This window comes from Pan paniscus, chromosome 11 (assembly GCF_029289425.2).
Source record: "Pan paniscus chromosome 11, NHGRI_mPanPan1-v2.0_pri, whole genome shotgun sequence".
NCBI lineage: Eukaryota > Metazoa > Chordata > Mammalia > Primates > Hominidae > Pan > Pan paniscus.
Genome location: NC_073260.2, coordinates 84,364,097 through 84,389,683, shown reverse-complemented (window position 1 = coordinate 84,389,683; position 25,587 = coordinate 84,364,097). Strand labels below are relative to the sequence as shown.

Genomic DNA, 25,587 nt, shown 5'->3' with positions numbered 1-25,587 from the left:
TTGAAGGATAGTTTTCCTCCATGTGGGAGTCTAGATTGTCAGTTATTTCCTGTTAGAGCTTTAATGATGGTATTCCACTATTTTCTGGTTTCTACAGTTTTCAACTGAAAACTCAATTATTAGTCTTATTGTTGTTCATTTGAAGGTAATTTGTCTTTTTTCTTCTTGCTCTTCTCAAGATTCTTCTTTGCCTTTGTTTTTCATTGATTTTACTATGATGTTTTAAATTTTGATTTTATCATATTAATCATGAACTTCTTGAAACTATGTTTGCTATATTTCAGAAATACGGGAACATTCTCAGCTATTATTCATTCAAATGTTTTTTCTGTTCCAATCTAACTCTCATCCCCTTCTGGGACTCATTTATGATGTGTCAGAGCTTTTCACAGGGTACTGTATTTCACTAATGCTCTTTTCTGTATTTTCCACTCATTTTGCTCTCTGTGATTGAGGCTGGATATTTTATACTCACTTGCATTCCAGTTCACCAATTCTTCCTTCACTGTATTCAATCTGCTATGAAACCAACATTTTGAGTTTGTAATTTCAATTTTTGTAATTTTTAATTCCAGAATTTCTATTTGATGCTTTTTCTATTTGATATTACAGGTCTCTGGTGAAATGCTCACATTTTTAAATAAAGCATTAGTCAAAGTTGCTTAAAAATCTGTGTCTAGTAAGTTAAATAACTGGGTCATCTGTCGATTCGTTTCTTTGGTCTGTTCATTCTCTTGTTTCTCTTATCTGGCATGTCTGATGGTTTTCTATTGAATGCCAGACATGGTGTATGAAAACTATGGAGACTCAGGACAATCTCAACTTCTTCTACAAAGGGTTCACCACATCCTCTGGTAGGCAGGTTGCGTCTTTATCTAATCAGGTACAGAGCTGACTCAGGGCTGGATTGCAGGTTTGGTAAGGCTCCACCTACCCCTTGTTTATCCCTGCTCTTAGGGTAGAGCTTACTGGCTTTATTGAAGGCCTGCGGTGCTCACGAGGGCCATTTTATTTTGGCTGTTGCTAAACTGAAATTTTTGTCTTCTCATGAACACATTAGATTGTTAACAATTCTGATGTATTCTGTTTCCTGCTGAACTTTTTAGGCTCTTGCTCTGAGCAGATTGATGATTTGTTCCTGTGCTCCCTTTGCTATAGGTTCTTGGCCACTCCAGTATGGCCTGCCAGGCTGCTGTGCTATGTTCTGAATGTTCCTGTCTCCTCCAAAATTTACATTGAACTTAATCCCTAATGCAACAGTACTAAGAGGTGGTGCCATTAGGAGGAGTTGGGTCCATAGGACTCTGCCTTCATGGATGGGATTAATCCCTTATTAAAAGACTTGAGGGAATAGGTCCACTCTCTTCTATTCTTCTACCATGTGAGGATACTTAGATGGCACCATCTGGGAGGAATGGGCCTTCACCAGACACTGAACCTGCCCATGCCTTGATCTTGGACTTTCCAGCCTCCAGGGCTGTGAGAAATAAATTTCTGTTGTTTATAAATTACCCAGTCTCAGGTATTTTGTTATAACTGCACAAATGGACTAAGACAAACTCCAAATCCTATTTTTTTCTCCCTATTTCTGTGAGATTTGCAAATGTTCTAGTGGCTTCTTTATCTCTTAGCCACAGCTCTCTGCCCAGTTTTTCAGATTCTAGCACATGATAAAAGTAAGAGTCAGCAGATGTCTTGATGGGAAAGGCAATACCCAGAAGGTCAGCTCACCTCCCTACAGTTCCTTTTTCTCTAGGCTCTTGCACCCTCGAGTCCTTGTTACCTTGGCAGCCCTTCAATACCTTCAAGTAAATGTTTTAGTATTTTATCTGATTTCCTCGTTAGTTTTGGAACTATGCTATCATAATCTAAAGCAGATTTCAGTAGATTTATTTTTTAAAAGTCTGGTAACTAACATGTGGATTATAGTTCAACTGTGGATATTAAAATATTTTTGGTAAAAAGAAGATGCTAGGGAGTTATAAAGTAAGGTGGAAAAATGGGCTTCTGAAGTAGAGTTACACTGTGCTTATATCTAATCCTAATGCAAATTAGAGAACACAGAGTGTTGAGCAGTCAAACAATGGTCTTATTCTATGCTTTGACCATGAAATCTATGATTCCCTTTAAAAATATATATAGTTTAGAGTTAAATAGGTGGGGGTGGAGCAAAGAATAGATTAAAATATGTTTATCACGTGCTCATACATTCACATTCAGAGATAATAGGAGATAAAGAACATTCTGATCTAAGCCATGGACCTTGAAATATACTCAATAGTCATAAGTTGCTGAAAGTGAGTTTTCTAATTTTGCATATGAGAATATTTCATGGTGCTGTGTCTCTACTTGAGTGCCATGTAATCTGCATTAAATGATGTCTCTCCTTGAAAATAAGTTATTTTCACAAAGTACATGGTTAAGAAGGTTAGATTATTTCCAGTTTGGGACTCAAGACAACCCACTGAAAAAATTTATCCTGTTGTTATTTTCTGTTTCTGGAAATTACTGACCATGCTTTGCACTGTGTAATGAAATAAAGAGCTAATGAGAGGCACAGTGCCATTTTCCTTTTTTTTTCCTAAAATATTAAAAAGTATTGTCTCTTCTGCAGACTTGGTATTGAAGGTTGTGTAATAAGCCATGGCAAGACATTAGACGATAACAATGGGTATCTTGGATGCTCACTGAAATTCCTATTAACTGAAATAAAATTCTGACAGTGGTGAAGTGATCTTTCTCTGCAAGAAAAAGTTAAAGACCAGCAGTCAAACTCAGCAGGAGTTAAACCACTGCTTCAGAACTGAAAGTGGGGAACAAATAACATCAGACCACCAGTGCCCAGAGAGCCTGGAGCATCTCCAGTGAGGTTAGGCAATAGGGATGGTGTCTGGGGAAGTGAGGCTTCTGTAAATGGGGCCTCTGGGGAGCTGTGACATTCTTTTTGATGTCATTAGAGGTAAGGATGAAGGAAGGATTTATATGTCCTTTGACGCATTTCTAAACTTTGGACAGTAAGCACTAGAAAGTGCCTCAGGCATTTAGAAAAACAGAAGGTCCTAGAAGATGGAAAAATCCTCCTTCCACTTTTAAAAAAGAATAAGAATCCTTTGGCAATCTTTGCTGTCATCCACATATTCTTTGTTCTATATCTCTGCCCCTGATCTGCCAGTATTTCCACCTCCAATGCTCCTTTCCCAATTCCACTTCTTTAAATATTTGAATTTGGCCAGCTTTCAAACCCAATTCAAACCACACTTTCTCCATGGAGCCATCTCAGGCACAGAATAGGTGCTCAGGGAGAGAAAAGGGCTCAGCAGGTGGCTCTGGGAATATTTCTTATGGGGTTGACAGCTGATGCAGGAAGAGGTGGATTCATCCCTAAAGGAAAGAGGTGAAGAGACAGAAAGAGAAAAAAGTGTGTACTTAAAGGGGATTTGCACATTTAGTAGCCAAAGCAGGCTGAGGGAGATATGAAGAGACTAGGAAAGTCTCCAAAGCCAATGGGGAACAGGCCCAGAGGGACCCACAGCATCAGAAAGTTCTCAGAGGTCCAGAGAACCAGAGAAGTGGCTGTTAGGTTTGGCCATTGTGGGGTTACTCAAGCTCTCAAGATATCCCTTGTAAATTTATGATAAAAGTAAAATAAAAGTCAATACTTTGGATATTAAAAGATGAAAAGTTGCTCTGCTATGTGCAGTTATAGGGTCATCATCATTATTATTATAGTTATACATAGAATGTTCTACATAGTTTTCTTCTACCTGCATTTCTTTGGTTCATCACTGAGACTGCTTCCAAGAGGATTTTGAATAAACATTTCTCTGCTTTCTTCTCTGTCTCTTTTTCTCATTTGTTGCCTCCAAAAACATTGCACATGGCAGACTGTATTCTTGAACTGTTTTCTTTTCTTTTGAACTGCCATTCTCTCTCATATTGAAAACAAACTCAATCCTTGTTGCCTAAATGGTGTTGTCTTCGGAGACTGTCAAGCTCAATTAAAGCTGAACAGTTTTCCAGGTGGCATATTAAGGACCAATGTAACAGCCTGCATTTAGGGACAGCATCTAGCCATTTAAGAGGTTCCCCTGGTAGGGAGGTAAAATTTCTACTTGCGGTTGACGTATTGAGATAAATATTCTCCAACCGATTCAGAGACAGTAACTCCGTCTCCTTCGCCATCCATCCATCGAACATGCTTCCAGTCAGCTTTCTTGAGGAAGAGAAAAAAAAATCAATAATATTTATGATTTCTTGAAAAGACATTTCCTTGCTGCAGCATTACTCCATTAAGTACAGGCTTTTTCCTATTAATAGAGTTCTGTTGGTTGCAATGGGGACATTAGCCAGGGTTCATTATATCAAGAGGGCTGTAAAGATTGTCTGTCCAGCTGAAAATAAACTTCATATTAACTTTCGTGCAGGAATGACATGCTAAGAATAATTTTGTGAAGGCAGTCTTTTATGATAAATGATAATGACAACAATAATAACAATAACTACATATGTTTTATGGACTGCTTTCTAGGTACTAGAACCTAGGCTGAGTGCTTTGCCTATATGATACCATGTAATCTTCAGAGTAACATTGTGAAGGTGGCAGTCTCGGATCATTTTCAAATGAGGAAATTGAAGCACAAGGAGGTATGGTAACTCCTTCAAGGTCACATAGAAGACTGTATTTTGCAAAATTTAGCTGGGCATGGTGGCATGTGCCTGTAATCCCAGCTACTCGGGAGGCTGAGGCAGGAGAATAACTTGAACCAGGGAATCAGAGGTTGCAGTGAGCTGAGATCACGCCACTGCACTCCAGCCTGGCGACAGAGTGAGACTCCATCTCAAAAAAAAAAAAAAAAAAAGACTGTATTTTGAACCCCAATCTTCCTTACTCTATAGCTTCATTTCTCTCAACCAGATTATTCTGCCTTTAATAGAGCCAGTGATTGATGCCTCTGCAACATGTAACATTAACTGTACAGCATAAATTTCCCATTTAGAAATATATAGCACTCTAGTTTTTGAAAAGTCACAAATATGATTCATTTAATATATATGCATAAGTGTTCTATTAAGCAATTCTAACTCAGATCTTTTCATGGTTTAATATGGCAGATGAAATTATTTGAAACATGTATTTTCGAAAAACTTTTTGTGCTATTCTTTATAGTCACAACATTAAATTTACAAATTTACCCCAGTGATAAATTAGGTTATTAATAATATTGCCTATAGCTTTTAGTCTACTTTAGAACATCATAAAAACCAGTACTGATACCATCAGTAATACATATTCATCTGCACTGGCTAATAGATTTGAAAAATTAGCTACAGATGGTTTCGTGTTTATGAATATCCATGCACATTTTCTAGTAGTTAATGAGGATCAATTTTGGATGCTTGAATATGTGCCTGACAGGTATATGGGATGCAGAACAGGTATGGAAATCTATGTCTCAGTTTCCATGTTCTCCCTTGTTCCAGTTCCATTATTAATCACTTAATAAGTAGTATCACTCAGTAACTCTGGGCTTAGCGCTGTGAAGAGCTTTACTTGAAGGTCAAGCACAGGCACAGTTCCTACCCTCAAGGGCTTTACAGTAGAGTTGGACAGATAAGTTGAAGTCCTAGAATAAGTACCTCACATGGATCATATAGAGAAGATGATGTGTTGTAGGAATTTGAAGTTTGAAGAGATCACCAAGGGCTAAGAAGGTCAGGAAAGGTCTTATGGACACAGAGGGTGGGCAGGATTTGGAGATGGAGGAGAAGAGAGTAGGTATTTTAGGTGCTCACAGGAAAAGATGGAGACAGGGGCCTGGGGATGAGCACAGTGGCCATTGGAACAGTAGGAGGTTGGCCCTGCTGATGCAGATGCTGTTTAGGGCATGATGGGGAATACACGCATCTGGGTAATATGGTACCATGATATGGAAGCTCTGTAGCAGGTCTGCCCAATATAACACAAGTTGGCTAGAATTAAATAAAGAATGCTTCCTGCCCTTCCACTGATCTTGGGACAGATAGAATGGGAAGGATGGAGAAACATCACAACAACAAATACAGAAAAAGAAATGCCTTGTGAGGCTGTTAAGTGAAGAATTATAATCAACTCATGTTGGACTTCCCAACAATATCTTTTATTGATATTATTTACACACATACTATTAAAAGCAATATAATAGTGTTAAAAGATTTTTTGAAGAGAAGTCTGTATTTTCACCACTCTAATGTAAGAGAGAGGAACGAATCCTATTTTTGTGTATTCTCTCCCAATCTAGATTCACATAATTGTATGAGCAGGTAATAGGATTTTGTGTTCTGCTCTCTTTATATAAAAAAGTACAGAATTTTTCATGCTTCCACATAGTTTTTATGCTAATTATTTTTAATGGACACATAGTAACCCATTGCGTTAATTTCTTTGCTAATGCATGAGAGTATTATTGGATACTTACATGGTTTCTTACTTTTTGTTGTTATAGATGATGCTACAAAGGATATCAGCATGTGTGTGACATTTTTTTGTCTTCCATTGAATTGCTGAGCACATTCCTGAGAGTGTGATTACTGGTTCACAGAACAGGAACACATTACAACCCTTTCTGTGTAATATCAGACTGCCCTGCAAAGGCCCATACTGATTGAAGATGGCACCAACAGGAAATGAGGGTGGCATTGTCACCTCCAATTTGGGCAGAAAAAAAGCACTGTTGATGGTAAAATCCCATTTTATTCATTGGAATTTCTGTGCAACTACACATTTTGTTTTGTTTACATTTTCTTTTAAAATAACGAGGAGAGAGGAAGCTGAAATGGATCAGGAAGAAAAGCAATTGATAGGTGAGGGGGTGAGGGAAAGGAGATGGGAGAAGGAAGGGAGGAGAAAGCAATGGACAGCTGTGATGGAGAGAGGGGAAAAGGGAGAACGTGTCGGAACGATACAATTATGGTGAAAGAGTGAAGGCTCCCGTCGGAACCCTTTGGTTTCTAGATGCCATCAGCCTAATCTCTCCCTAGGGTCTGAGAGTTCTGGGAGGCTTTGGTTTGAAAATTCCCATTCCATCTCCTCAGCTCTGGCAACCACCTAAGTTTCTGTATTTCTCTTAAAGACCCTTTCCACAAGACCTCTGATTCTCTTCATAGCCTCTCTCTGCAGATGGGCTAATGGCTGCCCTCATGAGCCATCCGGGCATGGAAGTGGACATTCTGAGGAGGGCTGGCTGTAGATCCCCAGCGCCTCCTTCCTGCTCTCATGCCCTCTCTTTGGCCTCTCTTTGGGGAGGTGTTTAGGAGAGACCTTGACTGTTGAGATCAGTCTCTGAGTTTGCCCTCTCTTTATCTTCCATCCCCATGAATCACAGCCGTAGAGACAGAGTGCACAAATATGGTTTTTTTTTTTGAATAAAGTTTCAAAGACTTTTTTTTGTTCAGGACTGCAAGTAGGACCTCATTGTCTACACTGGCTGAGAAAAATTTAGAAACAGAGTATGCTAGGGTGGCCTTCCCCTAATATTTGACAATTTTTCTAGTCTAATCATATTTTTGTCCATACTTTAGAAGCAAAAGCATAAACCTCAAGATGTTTTAACATGATTTTAACCATCATGGAATGTTTGAAAAGCAGAAGAAATATGGCTACAAGAAATAGATTGTTTTTTCTTCCTGAGTGATTTTGCAGGTCTCAGGCAAGGAAGACCTGTTTCCTGTCCCAGGAATTCTCTTCCCCCCTCCCCCGGCATCTCATTTCCTCTCCTCCTCCTCACTTGTCCTCTCACATCTTTTAGGTCTTTATTGAAATATCACTTCCTCAGAGAAGCCTTTTCCATCCACCCAAGCTAAAAGTTTCTTCTCCCTCACACTCTATTCCCTTATCTACTTTTTCTTAGAGCAGTTACCTGATACTACTGTCATTTACTAATTTTTTTTTTCTTGTCTCTCTCCCTCACTGAAACGAAAGCTCAGAGAGGGCAGGGACTTTGGGTCTTACTTGCCATTGTAACCCCAATTGCTAAAACAGTGCCTGACACATGGTAAGTACTCAAAAAATATTTGTGGAATGAATAAAGAAATGAATGAGACAAAGGTATTGGATCTTCTGACTTAAAAAAAAAATAGAGACACCACACTTGGAACACAACTTAGACATCTAGAAGAAATGCATTGATCACAATAGAGATGGAATACGAAATGAAGATGGCTTACAGGACCATGTCATCTCCAATTCTAGGAATTCAAATGCAGATCCAGCCAGCGTATATGAAGTGTAGTAGCCTGTTACCCTCATGTGCCGGGTTAAGGGAAGGTGCACGTGGGAGCGTGGCCGCACATGCAGAAGCTCTAGTTCCTGGGAGTGGGTCATGAGGAGGATGGTGGTGTTGAAAAGTCAGGATGCAAGTAAACCACCAGACATGTGTTGACCAAGATTGGAGTTAGAGAGTATGGGAAGTGGGTTTTTCCTGTTCCTTCTCCCTCTGTCCTTCCAACACACAGCCATACCATTCTCATGGCAGCCCTCTCCTTCCCCAGAAATTATCTGAGCTGAAAGGGGAAAGGTGACCGTGACAGTGACCTCCTCCCCTTCCCCACTAGTCACAGTGGTCTCAGCCACCATGGGAACATAGGGAAGTGCAGTGCCTCAGGCCTAGGTGAGTACATTGCAGAGACAATTATTATTTATTTATTTATTTATATTTTGAGACAGAGTCTCACTCTGTCACCCAAGCTGGAGTGCAGTGGCACCATCTTGGCTCACTGCAACTTCCACCTCCCGGGTTCAAGTGGTTCTCCTGCCCCAGCCTCCCGAGTAGCTGGGACTACAGGTGTGTGCCACCATGCCCGGCTAATTTTTTGTAATTTTTTTTTTTTTAATGGAGATGGGGTTTCACCATGTTAGCCAGGATGGTCTCAATCTCCTGACCTCGGAATCCTCCCACCTCGGCCTCCCAAAGTTTTGAGATTACAGGGGTGAGCCACCGCACCTGGCCTCTTTTTCTTAATTATTATTTTTTATTTTTTCATAAGTTATTGGGATACAGGTAGTATTTGGTTACATGAGTAAGTTCTTTAGTGGAGATTTATGAGAGCGTGGTGCACTCATCACCTGAGTGGTGTACACTGCACTGTATTTGTTGTCTTTTATCCCTCACCCCCCTCCTACTGTTCACCCCAAGTCCCCAAAGTCCATTGTGTCATTCTTATGCCTTTGTGTCCTCACAGCTTAGCATCCACATATCAGTGAGAACATTCACAATTGAAAAATCGTGGACCAATCCAAATGCCCATCAATCAATGAGTGGATAAAGGCACTGTAATATATATGTACAATGGGATACTACTCAGCTATAAAAAGGAATGAATTAACAGCATTTGCAATGACTTGGATGAGATTGGACATATTATTCTAAATGAAATAACTCAGGAATGGAAAACTGAACGTCATAGAGCCAGCATTTAAAGTGTAAATGATGGGCTACGGCTTTTTCTCCCTCCTCACTGCTAAGGTGGTAGCCTTTCTTCCACCCTGAACTACTTGCACCAAAATGAAAGAAGTAACATGGTCTGAATTATGGGTCACCAATTCTTCTGAAGCTTACTGGTATCTGCTTTCAACACGCTTAGGTATCAGAAGATGGGGACTCACTGAAATAAATTTCACTTATTCCTAGGACAAGAAATGGGATCAGATCTTGGGAGAGATAGTTTCCTTTGTACTTGAGAAAGCCTGGATGCCTCTTGGGATAGTGTAGTGAATTTTTGTAATTTTATGTTGCTTGACATCAATTTTAAATACAAGTTTAACTTTCTCAGACCAGAAGCAGGGCTCAGTCACCCTTGACTCAGTTTCCACTTCTGCACCACACCCAAAAGGCTCAAGCTGGTGGCCAGAGATAAGAACCTAGAGGCATCTCTCCTACTTGGAAGACTGGGCTCCCGGCTTTCCCATGGCTTCCTGTACAAGGATCATCAGGCATTTGCTTGTGAACTTAGTGCCCCACACCCTATTCCCTTGTTCGTGCTGCCAGTCACCAGGTGTGCTCTCTGCCTGAACTCTTCATTCCTGCCTCTTCATGTCTGCAAGACCCAGGGATATAGGACTGCTCTGCTGACTCAGTATACCCTCCTTGCCCCGGTCTGTAAAGAAAATATTTGAACTTGTTTCCTACTGTGGTGATGTAATGAATGTGTACCTTCTATCTGAAGAACTAGGGGCTACCACAGACTGGGTTTGCTCCAGGCTGCTGGGGAGAAAACAAGGTCAGGCTCCCAGCACCAGAGCAATGGTCAGACAACCATAAATTGGACACGGGTCAGATGAGAGTCACAAGGGCATCTGCCAGTATAAACAAGCTTCCCATGTGAGGGACTCCTGGGCACAGATTGGACAACTAGGCATTATACCATCTGTCAAATAATAAAGGCATCTCACGAAAGGCACATCGTCAATACCTGTGTCCAAGTCTCTTTTGTTTCCTACGAGGGCAAGATTGTAGTCACCCTAGTATTGGAAACCCAACTTAGCTTTGTGCTCTTAATACAGATAGATTGTTCACAAAAATGGGCAGACGCTCCACCCACCCCCTGTATGCACGCCCTTTACAATATGATTTTGCATTCTGCTGGCCAATGGGTGCATTTTGTTTCCTTACCTCTGAGTGCAGCAGAAAGGGCAGTGTATCAGCTCAAGCCTAGGCTCAGCGGCTTTCAAGAGAAAGCAGTGTTGCATGGCTGTATGGACTGAGAAGTGGAGGAGAAGGGCAGATATGCAAAGAAGAGCCTCTTTTCTTTATCTGACCATTAAGCCTGCTGAAATCAAAAGATTCTCTGGCAGCAAAGAAGAAATGTATTGACACGAGAGAAAAAGTTGTTTGTTTTCTTTAGCATGGTTGAACACATGAGCATGAGTCTCAGTGTTTTCTTGCTGCACAACCAACCACCTCAATACTTTTGTTTACAGCCTGCCACTGCCATATGCACAAGTGTGGGCTGACCTGTTGAATAACATGAGACGTGTGCCTCAGTTGCTATTGTCACCCATCCTAGACCAGCCAGCCTCCAGCCAACCTGCCAGGTGACTACAGGCACATGCATGAGCCTAGTGAGATGGGCAGAGCTTGGCTCAAATTAGCAGACCACACAGCTGACTGACATACTTTACCCCACTAGTTGGTGGAAGATTTGTTACATAGCAATGGGTAACAGATACATCTAGGCTCAGGGAAAGGATGGCTTGGATCCAACATTTGGCTGAGTTTGGGAACCCTTTGCCACTCAGCCATCCCGAGGAGAAAAGGCCAGTGTGGGTGTCTGTACTGAAGTATTCATATAACCAAAGAATTGGGGGAGCTAGCCTCCAGACCCTGCTGCAGAGCTCCTCACATGGGAGCACGTCTAAGTGCTCCACGGCTGGCCCTTTGGACACTGCCTCCAGCTCTGATGTAAGAAGGATGGGGAGAGGCAACCTTGTGGAGGATTAGTCCCCTTCCCAGTTCAGGCAGAAGGTGTCCAGCTGGCGGTGTGGTTTGCATTCCCAATTACAACACAGGAGACTCCAGTTATGTGGATGAAATGATTATATTGGACTGTTGGTCTTGACCACTTTCACCTTAGTGTACCTCCACACAAAACCTGCTGAGCTCTAAATCCCAGGTCACATATTGCAGGTCATCGATGTTGTTAGAGTGTTAGATAGGGTGGAGAGAAGCATGAGCGAGAGGACGCAAGCCCAGCACTTGGTGGTAATTGAGGATGAAGTCATAGGAGGAGCAACAGAATAAGGAGCTCCTAAGCTGTAATCACCACACTCACTTAGGCCCTTTCTTCCCCAAAACCCTGGCCCTGCTCTCTACGCTCATCTCATTCTTGCTTACAACTTGGGTCAAGAATTTCAGGGCTTCTTTGTTCAGTCGTAGAACTGCTCATGGGTAAATGCTGGGATTAGGACTTGAATTTATTTTAGAGATAAAGGCTCAGAACTAAAAACAGTACTCTCTCTGTGGTTAAGTGGCTTTGTGGTATAATTCAAAGGAAATTATGCATTTGGAACATGCCTGGGGTGGTAATTTTAGAATGCTGATATGTCCGTCAGTCCCTTTCTTGTTCCATAGAATGCAGTAGCTTTAAAGACTGGCTGATATCTGGAAAACAGAAAAGATCCTTCCAGGCTTCTGAAGATGGCTGTGTGGCATTGCTTCTAGCCTTGTTTATTGTCTTTTGGTCCTAATGCTGAAGGCTTAGTGAGTTTTGCTGAGAGCCCTTTGCTGCGTGTGTAGTTAAAGCATTCTTAATTGATTCAACAGATGACCGTGGTCCATTCTCAGTGCCTCCCCTTTCTCTTTCTTGAAGCTTTGCTCATATCTGATTTGCTCTGTGGTTTGAGTTTCAGACAAATATTTTGGAAATATGTCACGAGAAGAACTACATGTTCTAATATTTAAAATTTAGATTGTAGTTTCTTTCAAAATATTAATATTTTCTCAGTTGAGTAAATCATTACAAATTTGCTTCTATGTATTTATTTTGGTTCTTAGTCAGAAATTTCAAACTCAGTTTAGCAGGTTTTGTTTGACTCCAAATAGCAAGGGGATAAGGAAAAATTACTGTAACAGGCATGCCCTTCCCAGGTTAGGGTGCAAATGGCTTCAAGCCCAGTCCTTCCCACCTCCGTACATCACCTGGGTACCCACATCTAGAAGGAAATACAGAGAAACTGGTCCCCTTCAGGTTCCTAATGCAATCTTGTTTGGTTGGAGATCTGTGAATGTCTGGAGGGGAGATGCCTGGTCTTCTTTGGTCCTACATGGCTATGCTAACTACAAAGTGAGGCCACAGCTGCTCGGATGACAGAGGCCTCAGTGAGCTGGGCCCAAGTGCGGAGTCCTTGCCTTCCAGAACAGTCCCAGTGCTCAGGTGGCTGCTCCCTCATGGTAGCTCATCTTCATTGATCAGCTCCTCTGCCCCGCCTCCCTCCTGTGGAAGGATTTTTGGCTGAATTTCCAGAAATCTTTAGCTTACAGATCTTCCAAATCTTTATTTCTTCCTGGTGTGAGGCCGTGGAGCTCCAGGCTACAGGGCCGGGGCTGCCAAGGAGCCTAAGACCTTATGAGATAAGATGCTGAGCAGTGTGACACTGGAGAGCCCCGGCCCAGAGGGAGTCCAGAAGCTTCTCAATAGCATGAGAGCAGTGAAGTCTCTCCAGAGGTGGATGCCATGTTCCTCAGGTAAGGAAGCAGTGCTGGGGTAACTGTACATTTGATACACGCCCGCATCTGAAACCTAGCATCACTTAGCCATCACCTCTTTCAGTTCTCATGTACAGATGCTTCTTAGGGAGCAAGCGGGCATGGGGAGTGCTGGATTAAGGGCAGTTCCAGCATCCAGCCATGGGGGCTGGCATCATGTCCCAGCCACCCACAGCCAATGCTACCTCTTTGGAGAGGCCACCCCTTCTCCAAGACCATTAGGCCACAGGCTCTGCACCTGACCCTTATGCCTCAATCTGGGCTCCCTCCAAGAAAGACCAGAAGGTAAGACGATGGGTGTCATTTATTTGAGAGGGGTTCCAGGAAGCAAGGCTGGGAAGTGATTACAGAAGAGAGGAAAGATACTAAAAGATATGTTCATGAGCAGGTAATCCATGAGGGCAACTGGGACTCAACCTGCTAAGGACCCTGTGGGAGACTGTGAATCCACCTCAGGGCTGTTATACTGAGACACAGGGAAGCTGGGTATTTATCCATCCACTAACAACCCTTATCTGTTAAGGATCGTGGTAACTCCCTAACCTTTCTGGCTGGCCCTTTCTGTGGCAATGCAACCCCTTAAAGACAGAGGATGGGTCATGCGTGGTGGCTCACGCCTATAATCCCAGCACTTTGGAAGCCTGAGGAGGGTGGATCACTTGAGGTCATGAGTTCAAAACCAGCCTGGCCAACATGATGAAACCCTGGCTCTACTAAAAATACAAAAAAAAGTTATCTGGGCATGGTGGTGGGCACCTGTAATCCCAGCTACTTGGGAGGCTAAGGCAGAAGAATTACTTGAACCCAGGAGGCAGAGGTTGCGGTGAACTGAGATCATGTCACTGCCCTTCAGCCTAGGTGACAGAGGGAGACTCTGTCTCAAAAAAAGAAAAAAGACAGAGTATGCCCTCATGCAGAGAGACTCGGGAAGCCCTTGGTTTGGTAAGGAAACGTTTGCAGTGGATTCTGGAAGGGCTGAGGTGATGGGTGAGACACCGAGAGTGTCAACTACACCTTGCCAGGAAGACTACTCCCAGCGTCTCCAGGAATAGGCCATGTCTCCATCTCCTCTGTGCAGTGGCTAGCAATTTTTCTTACCAAAAAATCTGAATCCTTCCCAGAGAAGCCTACTTACTGCCTGAAGGGTAGGAGTTGGTAAAAATGGAGATGAGGACAGATACAGTAACAAACACCAGAGCATTGGTTTGTCTTGAGACATGGGTCAACCTTTTGTACTCCTTGGTGTCAGGTCATGGACTAAAGCCTCAGGGAGTAGGGTGAGGGCAGCACATACCATTGGTGACTTCCTGAGAAGGGGCCTCAAGAGGCTCCTGGTGGCTGGGAGACAGGTCCGCTGGCAGGTGGAAGGGCGCGGGTGGGAAATGACAGCATTTATGACACCCCTCTTTCCTATCACAGTTCCAGTGCTTAATGGCTAGTTAAAATGTTTCTTTGGTGGTGGTTTTACACACTCAAGACACATTTGATGTCATGTAGGGAGTATCTGACAACAAATATTATCATTGTTGTTTTTCATCCTTTCCCTTTTCCTAGACTGATTTTGAATAAGCCAGATATACAAGCTAGGGAGACAGGAAAATTGGGGTAGCTGTGTCCCTGACTGTGGAGACTTATATGTTGATGTGTCATGCGGCATTTCCTCTGCCCTAATGTGTTGTAATTAAATAAAAAGGTCTTTGCCTCATCTTCAGAGGGCTTCATAATATGTTCCCAAGCAGGTGGTTGCTGCTTTACATAGGATATCACTTGGAGAATTTGAGTAACCTTTTCAGCATTCAGCAGTTGAGGATGTACATCCAGGATTCTGGATGGAATATAAAATCACTAGTGTTTATGTCCTCCTTTTGGAATTGTAATAAGCAGAAGGTAAAAAAGGTACACCTTCTACCCAGCAGAATAATCTACTAATGGCTGGGGAAGTTATTCTGGGATGGTAGAGATCAGCACTAAGGTTTTCAGAATGGAAGGAGTCAGCTGAATTTGTAATTGCCTGAGTCAGAATTTATTACGTGCGTCTGTTTGACCTTCAGGCTGATACAAATTGAAATGGCAGAATTGATCTCCTTCTTAATTTATGACATTGCAAAAAAGGACAACAAACCCCTGATTCCCTGCCTCTCAAAGAAACCTTGCCCGGATTCTCCTCCAAGAGGCATTTTTGTATTCTGAAGAAAATTCTCTTGAATGGTAGCATTAATGTTGGAAATCTTGCCTGTGTTTCTAAAGGTAATCGTGACTTCTGCTAATTTCCAGGAGAATTAAAAAAAGCAAGCCTTATTGCAAAAAGAAAAATCTAGAAGTTGATTTATAATCGTTATGAGAGGGGTTATGAGCTTCAAGGAGAAAGGTGATTGAATTTCTTCAGATTGGGCTTTGAGTCATCCTTTCCTGCAATTAGAAACAAAAAAATGAAGTGGTTATAAAACATGCCTAAGTTAACTATTGGCAGCCTGCAAAGTTGACTTAGTGCTCAGGAATCTTTCGTGACTGACTAATGGCACAACCCTTGGTAATGCCTAAAGCGCAAACTTAGTTACTTCTGTGTTTGTTACTATTGGCATAAAGGGAGCGATCTGAAGAGAGATTTATTTTCCAAATGTACCAAAATATCAAGAAAATGTTTATTTTGGATGTCATGTAAGCGAGATACTTGTAAAACTGAAATTTACTCTACAAATGAGAAGCACCATTATTATTACTGGAGACAGACATGGGAAGTATTTGCTAGGCATAGCTGGCCTTGATGATGGATTTGGAATCGCCCGAGGCCCAGAACATGTCACAGGAGTGGTGGTGCTGGCAGAGACCATGCAGAGCATTGGACTTTGCTCTCACTGGCTGATTCAGAGTTGGGGTGCACCCCTAGAACAGGAGCTATCCATGGTTGGGCTCCGTTCTATAAGGAATGCTCCTAGATGATCTGCCCAACCAGATACCAGATTCTTGATCATAAAGTTTGGTCAGCTCCATCTGATAAAAGTACATAGCATATAAATACAGCAAAATAAATAGTTGATAATGGCTGAATACACTCAAGCCATATGATGCATGCATTTAACTAATATGAAATCAACCTTTCCCATTAAGCAAAATGGAAGATATTTCTATTATTTGCTAAAAAAAAGATACCCCAATCAAATTACATTTTGGCCTTGATAGTCCCAGAGGAAGGAAGGCCATAGTCGAAATGCAAAGAGAAACAATGTAAGTTACTTCTTGGTTTTTGAACTCCAAGGATCTGTGTCTTGGTGAATTCAAAAATCTGTTGAATAGATTTTCAAGGATAATTTAGGCCACAGTTAATTTTTAGAATCAACCCTCTATAAATGCACATTGTGAGGAAAACTGTTTATAGCAACAAGGGTTTAAGTATAAACATATACATGCCAGCTACCAACATTCTCATTGTATCTAGTTACACCTGCAGCTCAGCCTCACAAACCTCAGGGAATGTGTTTCTCTCCATTTTACCAGACAAAATGCAAGGCTCTGGTGTTAACCACCAATCTCTCCTCACGGGGCCTTTGACAAAGCCCTCGCTGGTCCTGCTCTAATCTGATTCCTCTTCCTCTTTGTTTTTCTGGATGATTCTGTATTGGTTGAAGCAACCTACATCCCATAGTAAAATTGTGACACTGGTTGCTTCCTTCTGCTTTAGTAAATGCTAAGGTATCTTAGTCATGAGTCTGCAATGACTCAATATTCAGCCCTAAAACACAGCCTTCAGTTTTCATAGTTCTTGAATTCTATTTTGATTCCTAATTTCTCTAACCATACATCCACAAAGTGCTTGAAGGAGGACACTTCTCAGATTCAAATATTCTCTGTAAATATCTCCTGTGAATGCTATTGTGATGAAGTCTTACAAGGCTACCTGATTTTTGGTGGGAAGACAGTAACTTTTGTGCCAAGTGATTGATACCTGAGAACTGAGAACTTCCATCCCTTCTACTTTCTGGTAGTTTCTTATTGGTTCTGTCGTTCTTTCTGGTTGCCCAGTGGCAATTGAAATAAACCTATGCATATCGTCTGGGCGCAGTGGCTCACGCCTGTAAACCCAGTACTTTGGGAGGCTGAGGTGGGCAGATCAATTGAGGGCAGGAGTTTGAGACGAGCCTGGCCAACATGATGAAACACTGTCTCTGCTAAAAATACAAAAATTAGCTGGGTATGGTGGCACATGCCTGTAGTCCCAGCTACTCAGGAGGCTGAAGCAGGAGAATTGCTTAAACCCGGGAGGCAGAGGTTGCAGTGAGCTGGATCGCACCCCTGCACTCCAGCCTAGGCAACAGAGTGAGACTCTGTCTCAAAAATAAATAAATTAATTAAAAAGAAACCTATGTGTGTCACCCTGTGGGTAAGGTGGTTCTGTTTAATTATTCTATTAGTCAGAATAATGCCCACTCAAAGCTGTCCACATCCTAATCACTAGAACCTGTGACTATGTTACTTTAAATTATCAAGCGGAGTTAGGGTTGCAGATGGAATCAAGGTTGCTAATCAGCTGACCTTACAATAGGAAGATTATCCTGGGTTACTGAGTGAGCCCCATGTAATCACAAGGGTTCCAAAAGTGGATAGAGATGGAGGAAGTGAGCTACCAGCTCAGGGATGCTGACGGTCTCTAGAAGCTTTTCCAGCTTCTAGAGAAATGGCAAGAAATGGATTCTTTCCTGGGCCTTAGGGAAGGAACACAGCCACCACCTGGATTTCAGCTGGCGAGATCCATGTTGGACTGCTAACCTACTCAACTGTAAGATCGTAAATTTACCATGTTGCCAGCTGTTAAGTGTGTGGCAATTTGTTATAGTAGCCAGAGAACACGGATACAATTGTTTTATTTCAAACTGTACTTGGGATTCCTTGGCTTTGGGCAATCTGTACTATAATTTTGTCCTTGTTGTTATTTGATAATGACTATCATTTATTGAACTTTTACCATGGGTATAGTCACTGCTCCAGGTGCCCCACAAAGAGCAATTTCTTGAACCAGTACATCAAGGCTATCAGTACCATCAACATCCCTGTTTTACATGAGAAAACCAAGACTCAGAGAGTGAAGTCACACACAGCTTGATGGTGGTGGAATTACGATTCCACACAAGCTGATTTCAAAAGCCCATCAGGTCCTCCTGACTTCTGTGATAGACTGTTCCTTGCTTTACCAAGTAGAAAGGATGCCCATTTTGCAGATGAGAAAGTTAGAGCCCCGATGAGGTAGTGGTAAAGCCAGAGCGTTTGGTTCCCAGGGTCGGGGTTTTTCAGTGAGTTATCTGCTGGTTGAGAAACACAAATGCTTCCAGTCTGGAGGGACACAGCTTTCTAGCTGCATGTGATAGAAAGGTTGGGATTGGGAAGCAGAGTGAGATTGGAGGAAGAAGGGCATGCAATGGCAGGATGGAAGTCCTAGGCAGCCGGTGGTGAATGGACTTGCTGTCTCTTGCTCTATGACCTATTTTATTTATTTATTTATTATTTATTTATTTACTCCAACTTTTATTTTAGGTTCAAGGGGCACATGTGCAGGTTTGTGATGTGGGTAAATTGTGTGTTGCGGGGGTTTGGTGTACAGATAATATTGTCACCAGGTAATCAGTGTAATGCCTGATAGGTAATTTTTCTTTCTTTCTTTTCTTTTCTTTTCTTTTTTTTTTTTGGATAGAGTTTCGCTGTTGTCGCCCAGGCCGGAGTGCAGTGGCACCATGTCTGCTCACTGCAACCTCTGCCTCCTGGGTTCAAGTGATTCTCCTGCCTCAGCCTCCCAAGCAGATGGAATTACAGGCACTCGCCACCACGCCAGGCTAATTTTTTGTGTTTTTAGTAGAGATGGGGTTTCGCCATGTTGGGCAGGCTGGTCTTAAACTACTGACCTCGGGTGATCTGCCTGCCTCAGCCTCTCAAAGTGCTGGGATTGCAGGTGTGAGCTGCACCCAGCCGATAGGTAGGTTTTCAATCCTCATCTTCCTCCCACCCTCCACCCTCAAGTAGGCGCCCGTATCTTTTCCCTTGTCTGTGTCTATGACCTACTTTTTTGAGACAGGGTCTTTCTCTATTGCCCAGGCTGGAGTGCAGTGGGGCAAACACGACCCACTGCAGCCTTGACCTCCCAGGCTTAAGTGATCCTCCAGCCTTGGTCCCCCAGATAGCTGGGACTAAAGGCATGCACCACCATGCCCAGCTAATTTTTCTATTTTTTTGTAAAGACAGGGTTTCACTATGTTGCCCCCTGGTCTCGAACTCCTAGGCTCAAGTGATCTGCCTGCCTTGGCCTCCCAAAGTGCTGGGATTTCGGGCGTGAGCCACTGTGCCTGGCTTCTATGACCTATTTTGATAAGAGCAATGTCTTTTATCTCCTGAAGCCAAAAGTATGGCTCAATATGGGGGGAGCGTATACAGTTTGCCAAAAACTGTCATGAACATGGGATAAAAGCAGAAAGACAGCCCTGAAGCTTAGTTCCCACAACCATGGTTCCCTTACTCTTCTGGGCTACAGACCCTTCACAGGCATGGGAACCCCTTCATCCACCTGTTTCCACTCAGCTTTCTAATTTAACAAAGAAAAACCCAACCACTGCACTGAAATCAGCAAACAAATTGTGCTGCTGTTGATGAGAAACCAGTGAGGTTCTCCTTAGCTTTAATTTAAAACTACAAAGTGAAAGCCTTCAATCATGCCCGGAAAAAAATGCAGAATCATTGTCCCAAAAAGAAGAAAAAATATCTTAAATAGTTAAGGTGTCTGTTATTTAAAAGACATTTTAAAAGTATCATCTAAAAAGATTTTAAAAATAGGGATTTTTTTCAGCCCCGCATTTGGCCTTCCACCACACTTTAAGAATCTTGCGGCCGGGCACGGTGGCTCACGCCTGTAATCCCAGCACTTTGGGAGGCCGAGGTGGGCGGATCATGAGGTCAGGAGATCGAGACCATCCTGGCTAACATGGTGAAACCCCCGTCTCCACTAAAAATACAAAAAAAAAAAAAAAAAAATTAGCCGGGCATGGTGGTGGGCATCTGTAGCCCCAGCTACTCGGGAGGCTGAGGCAGGAGAATGGCGTGAATCTGGGAGCGGGGCTTGCAGTGAGCTGAGAGGTGCCACTGCATTCCAGCCTGGGCAACAGAGCGAGACTCCATCTCAAAAAGCAAAACAAAACAAAACAAAACAAAAAAACCTTGCTGTAGGACATCTGGACACCACCAATTTGTGAAATGAATATGTGGAAGTATGAAAATATGTACTCCATTGTCCCAGGTCATTTAACATTTATTTGTTAGCATGCTGAGCTTTTTTTTTTTTTTTTTTTCCTCTTTAGTCATTCCAAGCTTTAGTATTGTCCAAACAAATTAAAATTCATCTCAATAATTTAGATAAATGTGGGTCTCTTCAATGGACCTATGTATATGTTGCATAAAAAATGAGACCATTAAAAGACTCCTCTGGCAGCTTAATACAGAAACACAAATATGCACTATAATAATAATATTAATAATATATTGTTTTATGCACCTTTTATTCCAAAGGGTTTCAAAGAGCTGTATCAACTTTACAAATAATGTTTGTGTATACAAGTAATGCATGTATGCATTAACCTTCTAGGTAGTTCCTAATATTATTTGTTCTCCCCCAACCCCCAATTTGGGCCTTAATGTCTTTATGGGTATTCTCCATGTTTATCTGTTGCCTGTCTTCTCCTCTTACCATTTAAGCACCGGGGCCACCAAACTCTTTTGTCTGTGCACTTCCATCAACAAAAAGGGGTGAAACCTGTACCTTTACTATGTGTGTTTGTGTGTGTCTGTGTATGTTACATAAAAATTATTCTTCCATACCGTGGTACTGATATATTGTGTGTGTTGTAAAACATACCTGGAAATATATAACATTGATTATGCAAAGTTGAAATACAAAACATTTTGCAATATTTCTGATGGCTTCTCATCTTCATTAACTAATCTCTCAAGCCACAGTAAATACCTAGAGAAAAATTTACTGTGAATGATACTGGAGGTAAATAAAATAATGTTCTTGATAATTTCATCATTGTTTTTTAGCCAACCTAAAATTTTTTAAACCTTTCATTTTGAAAAATTTTAAATACACACAAAAGAAGAAAAACTAGTATAATGCAACCCCATGTTTCATCATTCACCTTCAACATTATCTATACTTTTAATCATCGTAATTAGATCATTATTATTTTTATCTGGTAATGTGTCTAATAAAGAGTTCCTAGTAGAAGTGAGGTCTCAGCTCTGCCATTTTCTTTTTGCTCCAAGATTTCGTGGAAGGCATCCTTTTTCTTTTCTTTCTTTTTTTTTTTTTGAGACAGAATCTTGCTCTGTCGCCCAGTTGCCCAGGCTGGAGTGCAGTGGCACAGTCTCGGCTCATTGCAACCTCCGCTGCCCAATTTCAAGTGATTCTCCTGCCTCAGCCTTCTGAGTAGCTGGGATTACAGACATGCACCACCATGCCTAGCTAATTTTTGTATTTTCAGTAGAGACAGGGTTTCGCCATGTTGGCCAGGCTGATCTCAAACTCCTGACCTCAAGTGATCTGTCTGCCTCCCAAAGTGCTGGGATTATAGGCATGAGCCACCGCACCCAGCCAAGAAGACATCTTTTAAGATACTCTTTGTATTAGTCAGTTCGGGATGCCATAATAAAATACCATAGAGTGGCAGGGTTTAAATAACAGAAATTTATTTCCCATGGTTCTGGAGGCTAGAAGACTAAGATCAGGGTGCCAGCGTGGATAGACTCTGGACAGGGCCCTCTTCCTGGCTTGTAGACGGCTTCCTTCTCACTGTGTGCTTGCCTGGTTCTTGTTTAGTTCATGCTTGGAGATAGGGAGACTGTGAGCCCTCTGGTGTCTCTTCTCACAGAAGCCCTAATTTCATCAGACTAGGCCTCACCCTTATGACTTTGTCTAACCCTAATTACCTTGCCAGGGTCCCATCTCTAAATACCATCATCACATTGGAGATTAGGGCTTCAACATATGAATTTTGGGGTGACTCAGAATTCATATAGATTCAGTCCATAGCACTGGTATAATTTTTGAGAGTTAGTTTATGTAACACTAGAGAAATGAGTGTTAGAGAAATTATACATTCTCTTTGCTGGCACACTTAACGACAATAAGTTACAACATGTTGAAAATGAGCAAATGAGGGAAGGAACCACCACAGCAAACTCCCCAGTTTTCCCTCAGACGCCTGTAATCCTAGACATGCTCTGAGATACACGATCTGCATGAGGCCATCTGTGTCACTGAGTCAGTGAAATATTAAGATAGTCTTTCGTTCTTATTTTTTTAAGAGAAAAATATAGACCACCAGAAGTTTTAGTATTTCCTTTCTGTAACTCTCATATACCATTCTTTTAAGTAACCACATTTCAATAAATTTGTGAAGACCAACCTCTTGTTGGCTGCCAGGTCTTTTGGATAGTATCTGTCTTGGTCAGGTAAACACAGAATTAAAGCATATTGGCTTTGTCTAATTTATGAAAAATATATAACCTTTGTTTCACTTGAAATAAAATGACCATAGTGTTTGGTCTTCTGCCCGTAGAACTGAGCCATATAAAAGGTCTGCATTACGTCTGTCTGAGCATATGTAACAACTTGCATGAACTGCAATGTTCATTCAACTCTTATTCATTCACTTATTGAGCATGTGCTGTGTGCCCTGCACTGTTCTTGATGCTTGGGTAATCTCAATGAATTACACATAGAACATATATTTTAGTGGAGGGAGGTAGAAAAATACATAGATCTGTAAATTATGTAGAATATTAGAAAAGGTAAGTGCTATGAAAGAGTAAAAGCAGGCTAAGGAGGAGTGGGGGTGGGGTGGGAGTGGGGCGGAGTTGCAATTTTAATTACAGTAGTCAGGGTAGGTCTCATTGTGAAGGTGAGCTTTGAGCAAATATTTGAAAGATGAGACAGTTGGTTATAGGGCTAGATTGTTCTGATTAGAGGGAGCAACTCTTGCAAAGGCCTAAGGAAGGAGTGTACATGGTGTATGTGACCATTAGCTTGGGGGGCCAGAGTATGTGGAGGGTGGGGAGAGAGACACAGAGAGAGTCAGAAAAGTAACAGGGACCTAGCCTGTGGCCTTCCATGTCATTGTAAGACTTTGGCTCTTACTTGGAGGAAAATGGGGAGCTATTGCAGGCTTTTGAGGGGAGGAGGCATATGATCTGACTTATACTTTAACAGGATCAGTCTGGTTCCCATGTTGAGACTCAAGAAAGGACAGAAGAGTTCACAGGAAGACTAGGTAGGAGCCCATAACAGGAATCCAGGTGAAAGATGATGGTGGCTCAGACCTAGGTAGGAGCCATGTGTTGTGAGAAGGGGTGAGATTTTGGATATATATCGAAGGTAGAGAATGCTGTTCTTTGATGAATTAGATGAGAAAAATGAGTTAGGAAGAACTCCAAGGTTTTTGGCCCGAGTCACTGGAAAGATGGAGTTTGCATCGTTTGAGATGGAAAGGTTGCAGTTGGAATGGGTTTTGTGGGGAAGAGCCAAAGTTCAGGTTTGGACATGCTCAGTTTGAGGAGCCCACCAGGTAACCAAGCAACGTTGTTGAATAGGCTGTTGAATATATCGGTCTAAAGTTCCAAAGAAAGAATGAAGCTGGAAATAAAAATTTGGAAATTGTTGGCATAGAGAGCATGTCCTATGTGCCAGATATCATGCTAGGTGCTAGGAATACACGGTGAATAAGATTAACTCAAGGTCTTGTGCAAAGTTTTCCAAACTATGCTTTCCAACCATGGTTCTGCATAGGTTAATGAATATTCTGAGGGGGGAAAAAAGCTCTATAGTCAAATAAATTGCAGAAATGTTATGTGTCACTCTTTGGATTCATAATGCATATGAACATTTTAAAGGCTTTGAGAAGTTCTGCACTAAAGAAATCTGTTTAAATGTGTTTAACCCAGATTTCCCCAAATTTATTTTTCATTGCATTTTTAATTCCCTTTTGTAGGCATGCATGTTACCCTCTGAAGATAACAAATTTGGAAATCCTGAACTGGCACAATTGATAATGCAAATAACTAATTATGTTGTGATGTGACAAGGGTCTCAAGTGAGATGTTCACTAAGTTTTATTGAAGACAAATGTAATATATTTCTACTTGGAAAGGCAAGGAGAGGCTTTTATCCATATTTGTTAAACCTCAGAACAATAGACTCATGCCTTATGGATGAGGTCCAAATACAGCCCCAACAATAATAAGTTCTGATTCACTGGATGAGCCAGAGTAAGTTATATTTCTGTTTCTTTCTCAACTGGAAAATTAAGACAGAAATATTGACCTATACATCAAGGATACCATAAAAAGCAACTATCTGTTTTGCAAGCATTGTATTTAATTAAATTGTGTTCACTTCTTGGGAAATACATTTGTTAAGAGTAAGTTGTCAATTATTGATTAATAAGCACACTTTACTTAGCCTAATTACCCCTGCATTCATAGCTTTAATTAGCACCCAAAATGAATTAATTAGAGGATAAGGGTGGTAGAGTTTATGGCAGCCCAGTTTAGTTTGATCAGAGAATGGTGCTAGCCTGAGAGATTTTAGAAAACTTGTAAGTTTTGAAGGAGTTGAACTGCATAGAATGCATCACAGGTGGGTTGTAATTGCCTCGTCCTTTTGATATTAATATGTGGAGTACGCACAGAGGGGAGCTGTACTTAGATTCTATTATTGACATCCTCCTAAACATTCCCACCCACAAACTCAATGAGGGATCCCACAAGACTTTGCTCAATTCTTTCTTCCCAGATGATGTGCTAATTTAAAAAAAATTACTTGCTGAGACGTATGACTTCATTACGTTATGTAACATAGGTTCAGTTGCGACTAAAAGTGCTGAATGGAATGGAAGAAATGGGATGATGGAAGAACAGATTTGGGCAATTAATGATTACATTTGCACCAACAACTATCAGCTTTCATTTTAGGCTTAGTCTCAAAGGTAGTTGTTTCCACCTGTTTTTTTCCCATTCCTTTTTACCCCAATCTTGCTTCATGTTTCTCACGTTGAGAAATGTCTGACAATCATGCCTTTTAATATATAGGCTTATCTCCTATCCTACCAGTGCAAAATCAGAGATAATAGATTGAACATCTTTGTTTTGTTTTTCTTTCCCTTATTTTAATTAGAATGTGATTTCAAAAAGCATTGCTTGTATTTCCCCATTTTATCTGACACAATATTATTTTTCCTGTTTTGCCTGCAGTGCTTGGTGTGCCTACCTTTATGTCTTCTACAGTTTTGAAACACTTCTAATTTCCACACTGGAATGG

General features: G+C 41.6%; 1 protein-coding gene and 1 long non-coding RNA gene across 4 annotated transcripts in view; one reads left to right on the top strand and one right to left on the bottom strand.

Annotated features, from left to right (window-relative positions):
• LOC129393089 (uncharacterized) overlaps positions 1–25,587 on the top strand; it is a 258,151-nt gene that overhangs the window by 195,674 nt on the left and 36,890 nt on the right. The gene's annotated exons all lie outside the window — the stretch shown is intronic.
• The window catches only part of NTRK2 (neurotrophic receptor tyrosine kinase 2), a 544,938-nt gene continuing 534,956 nt past the window's right edge, over positions 15,606–25,587 (bottom strand). For both annotated transcript variants that reach the window (XM_034967489.3, XM_055091983.2), the window contains one exon: positions 15,606–15,647. In XM_034967489.3, the coding sequence (XP_034823380.1) occupies positions 15,621–15,647 (27 nt within the window). In that variant the 3' untranslated portion in view covers positions 15,606–15,620. The remainder of the gene's footprint in view (positions 15,648–25,587) is intronic.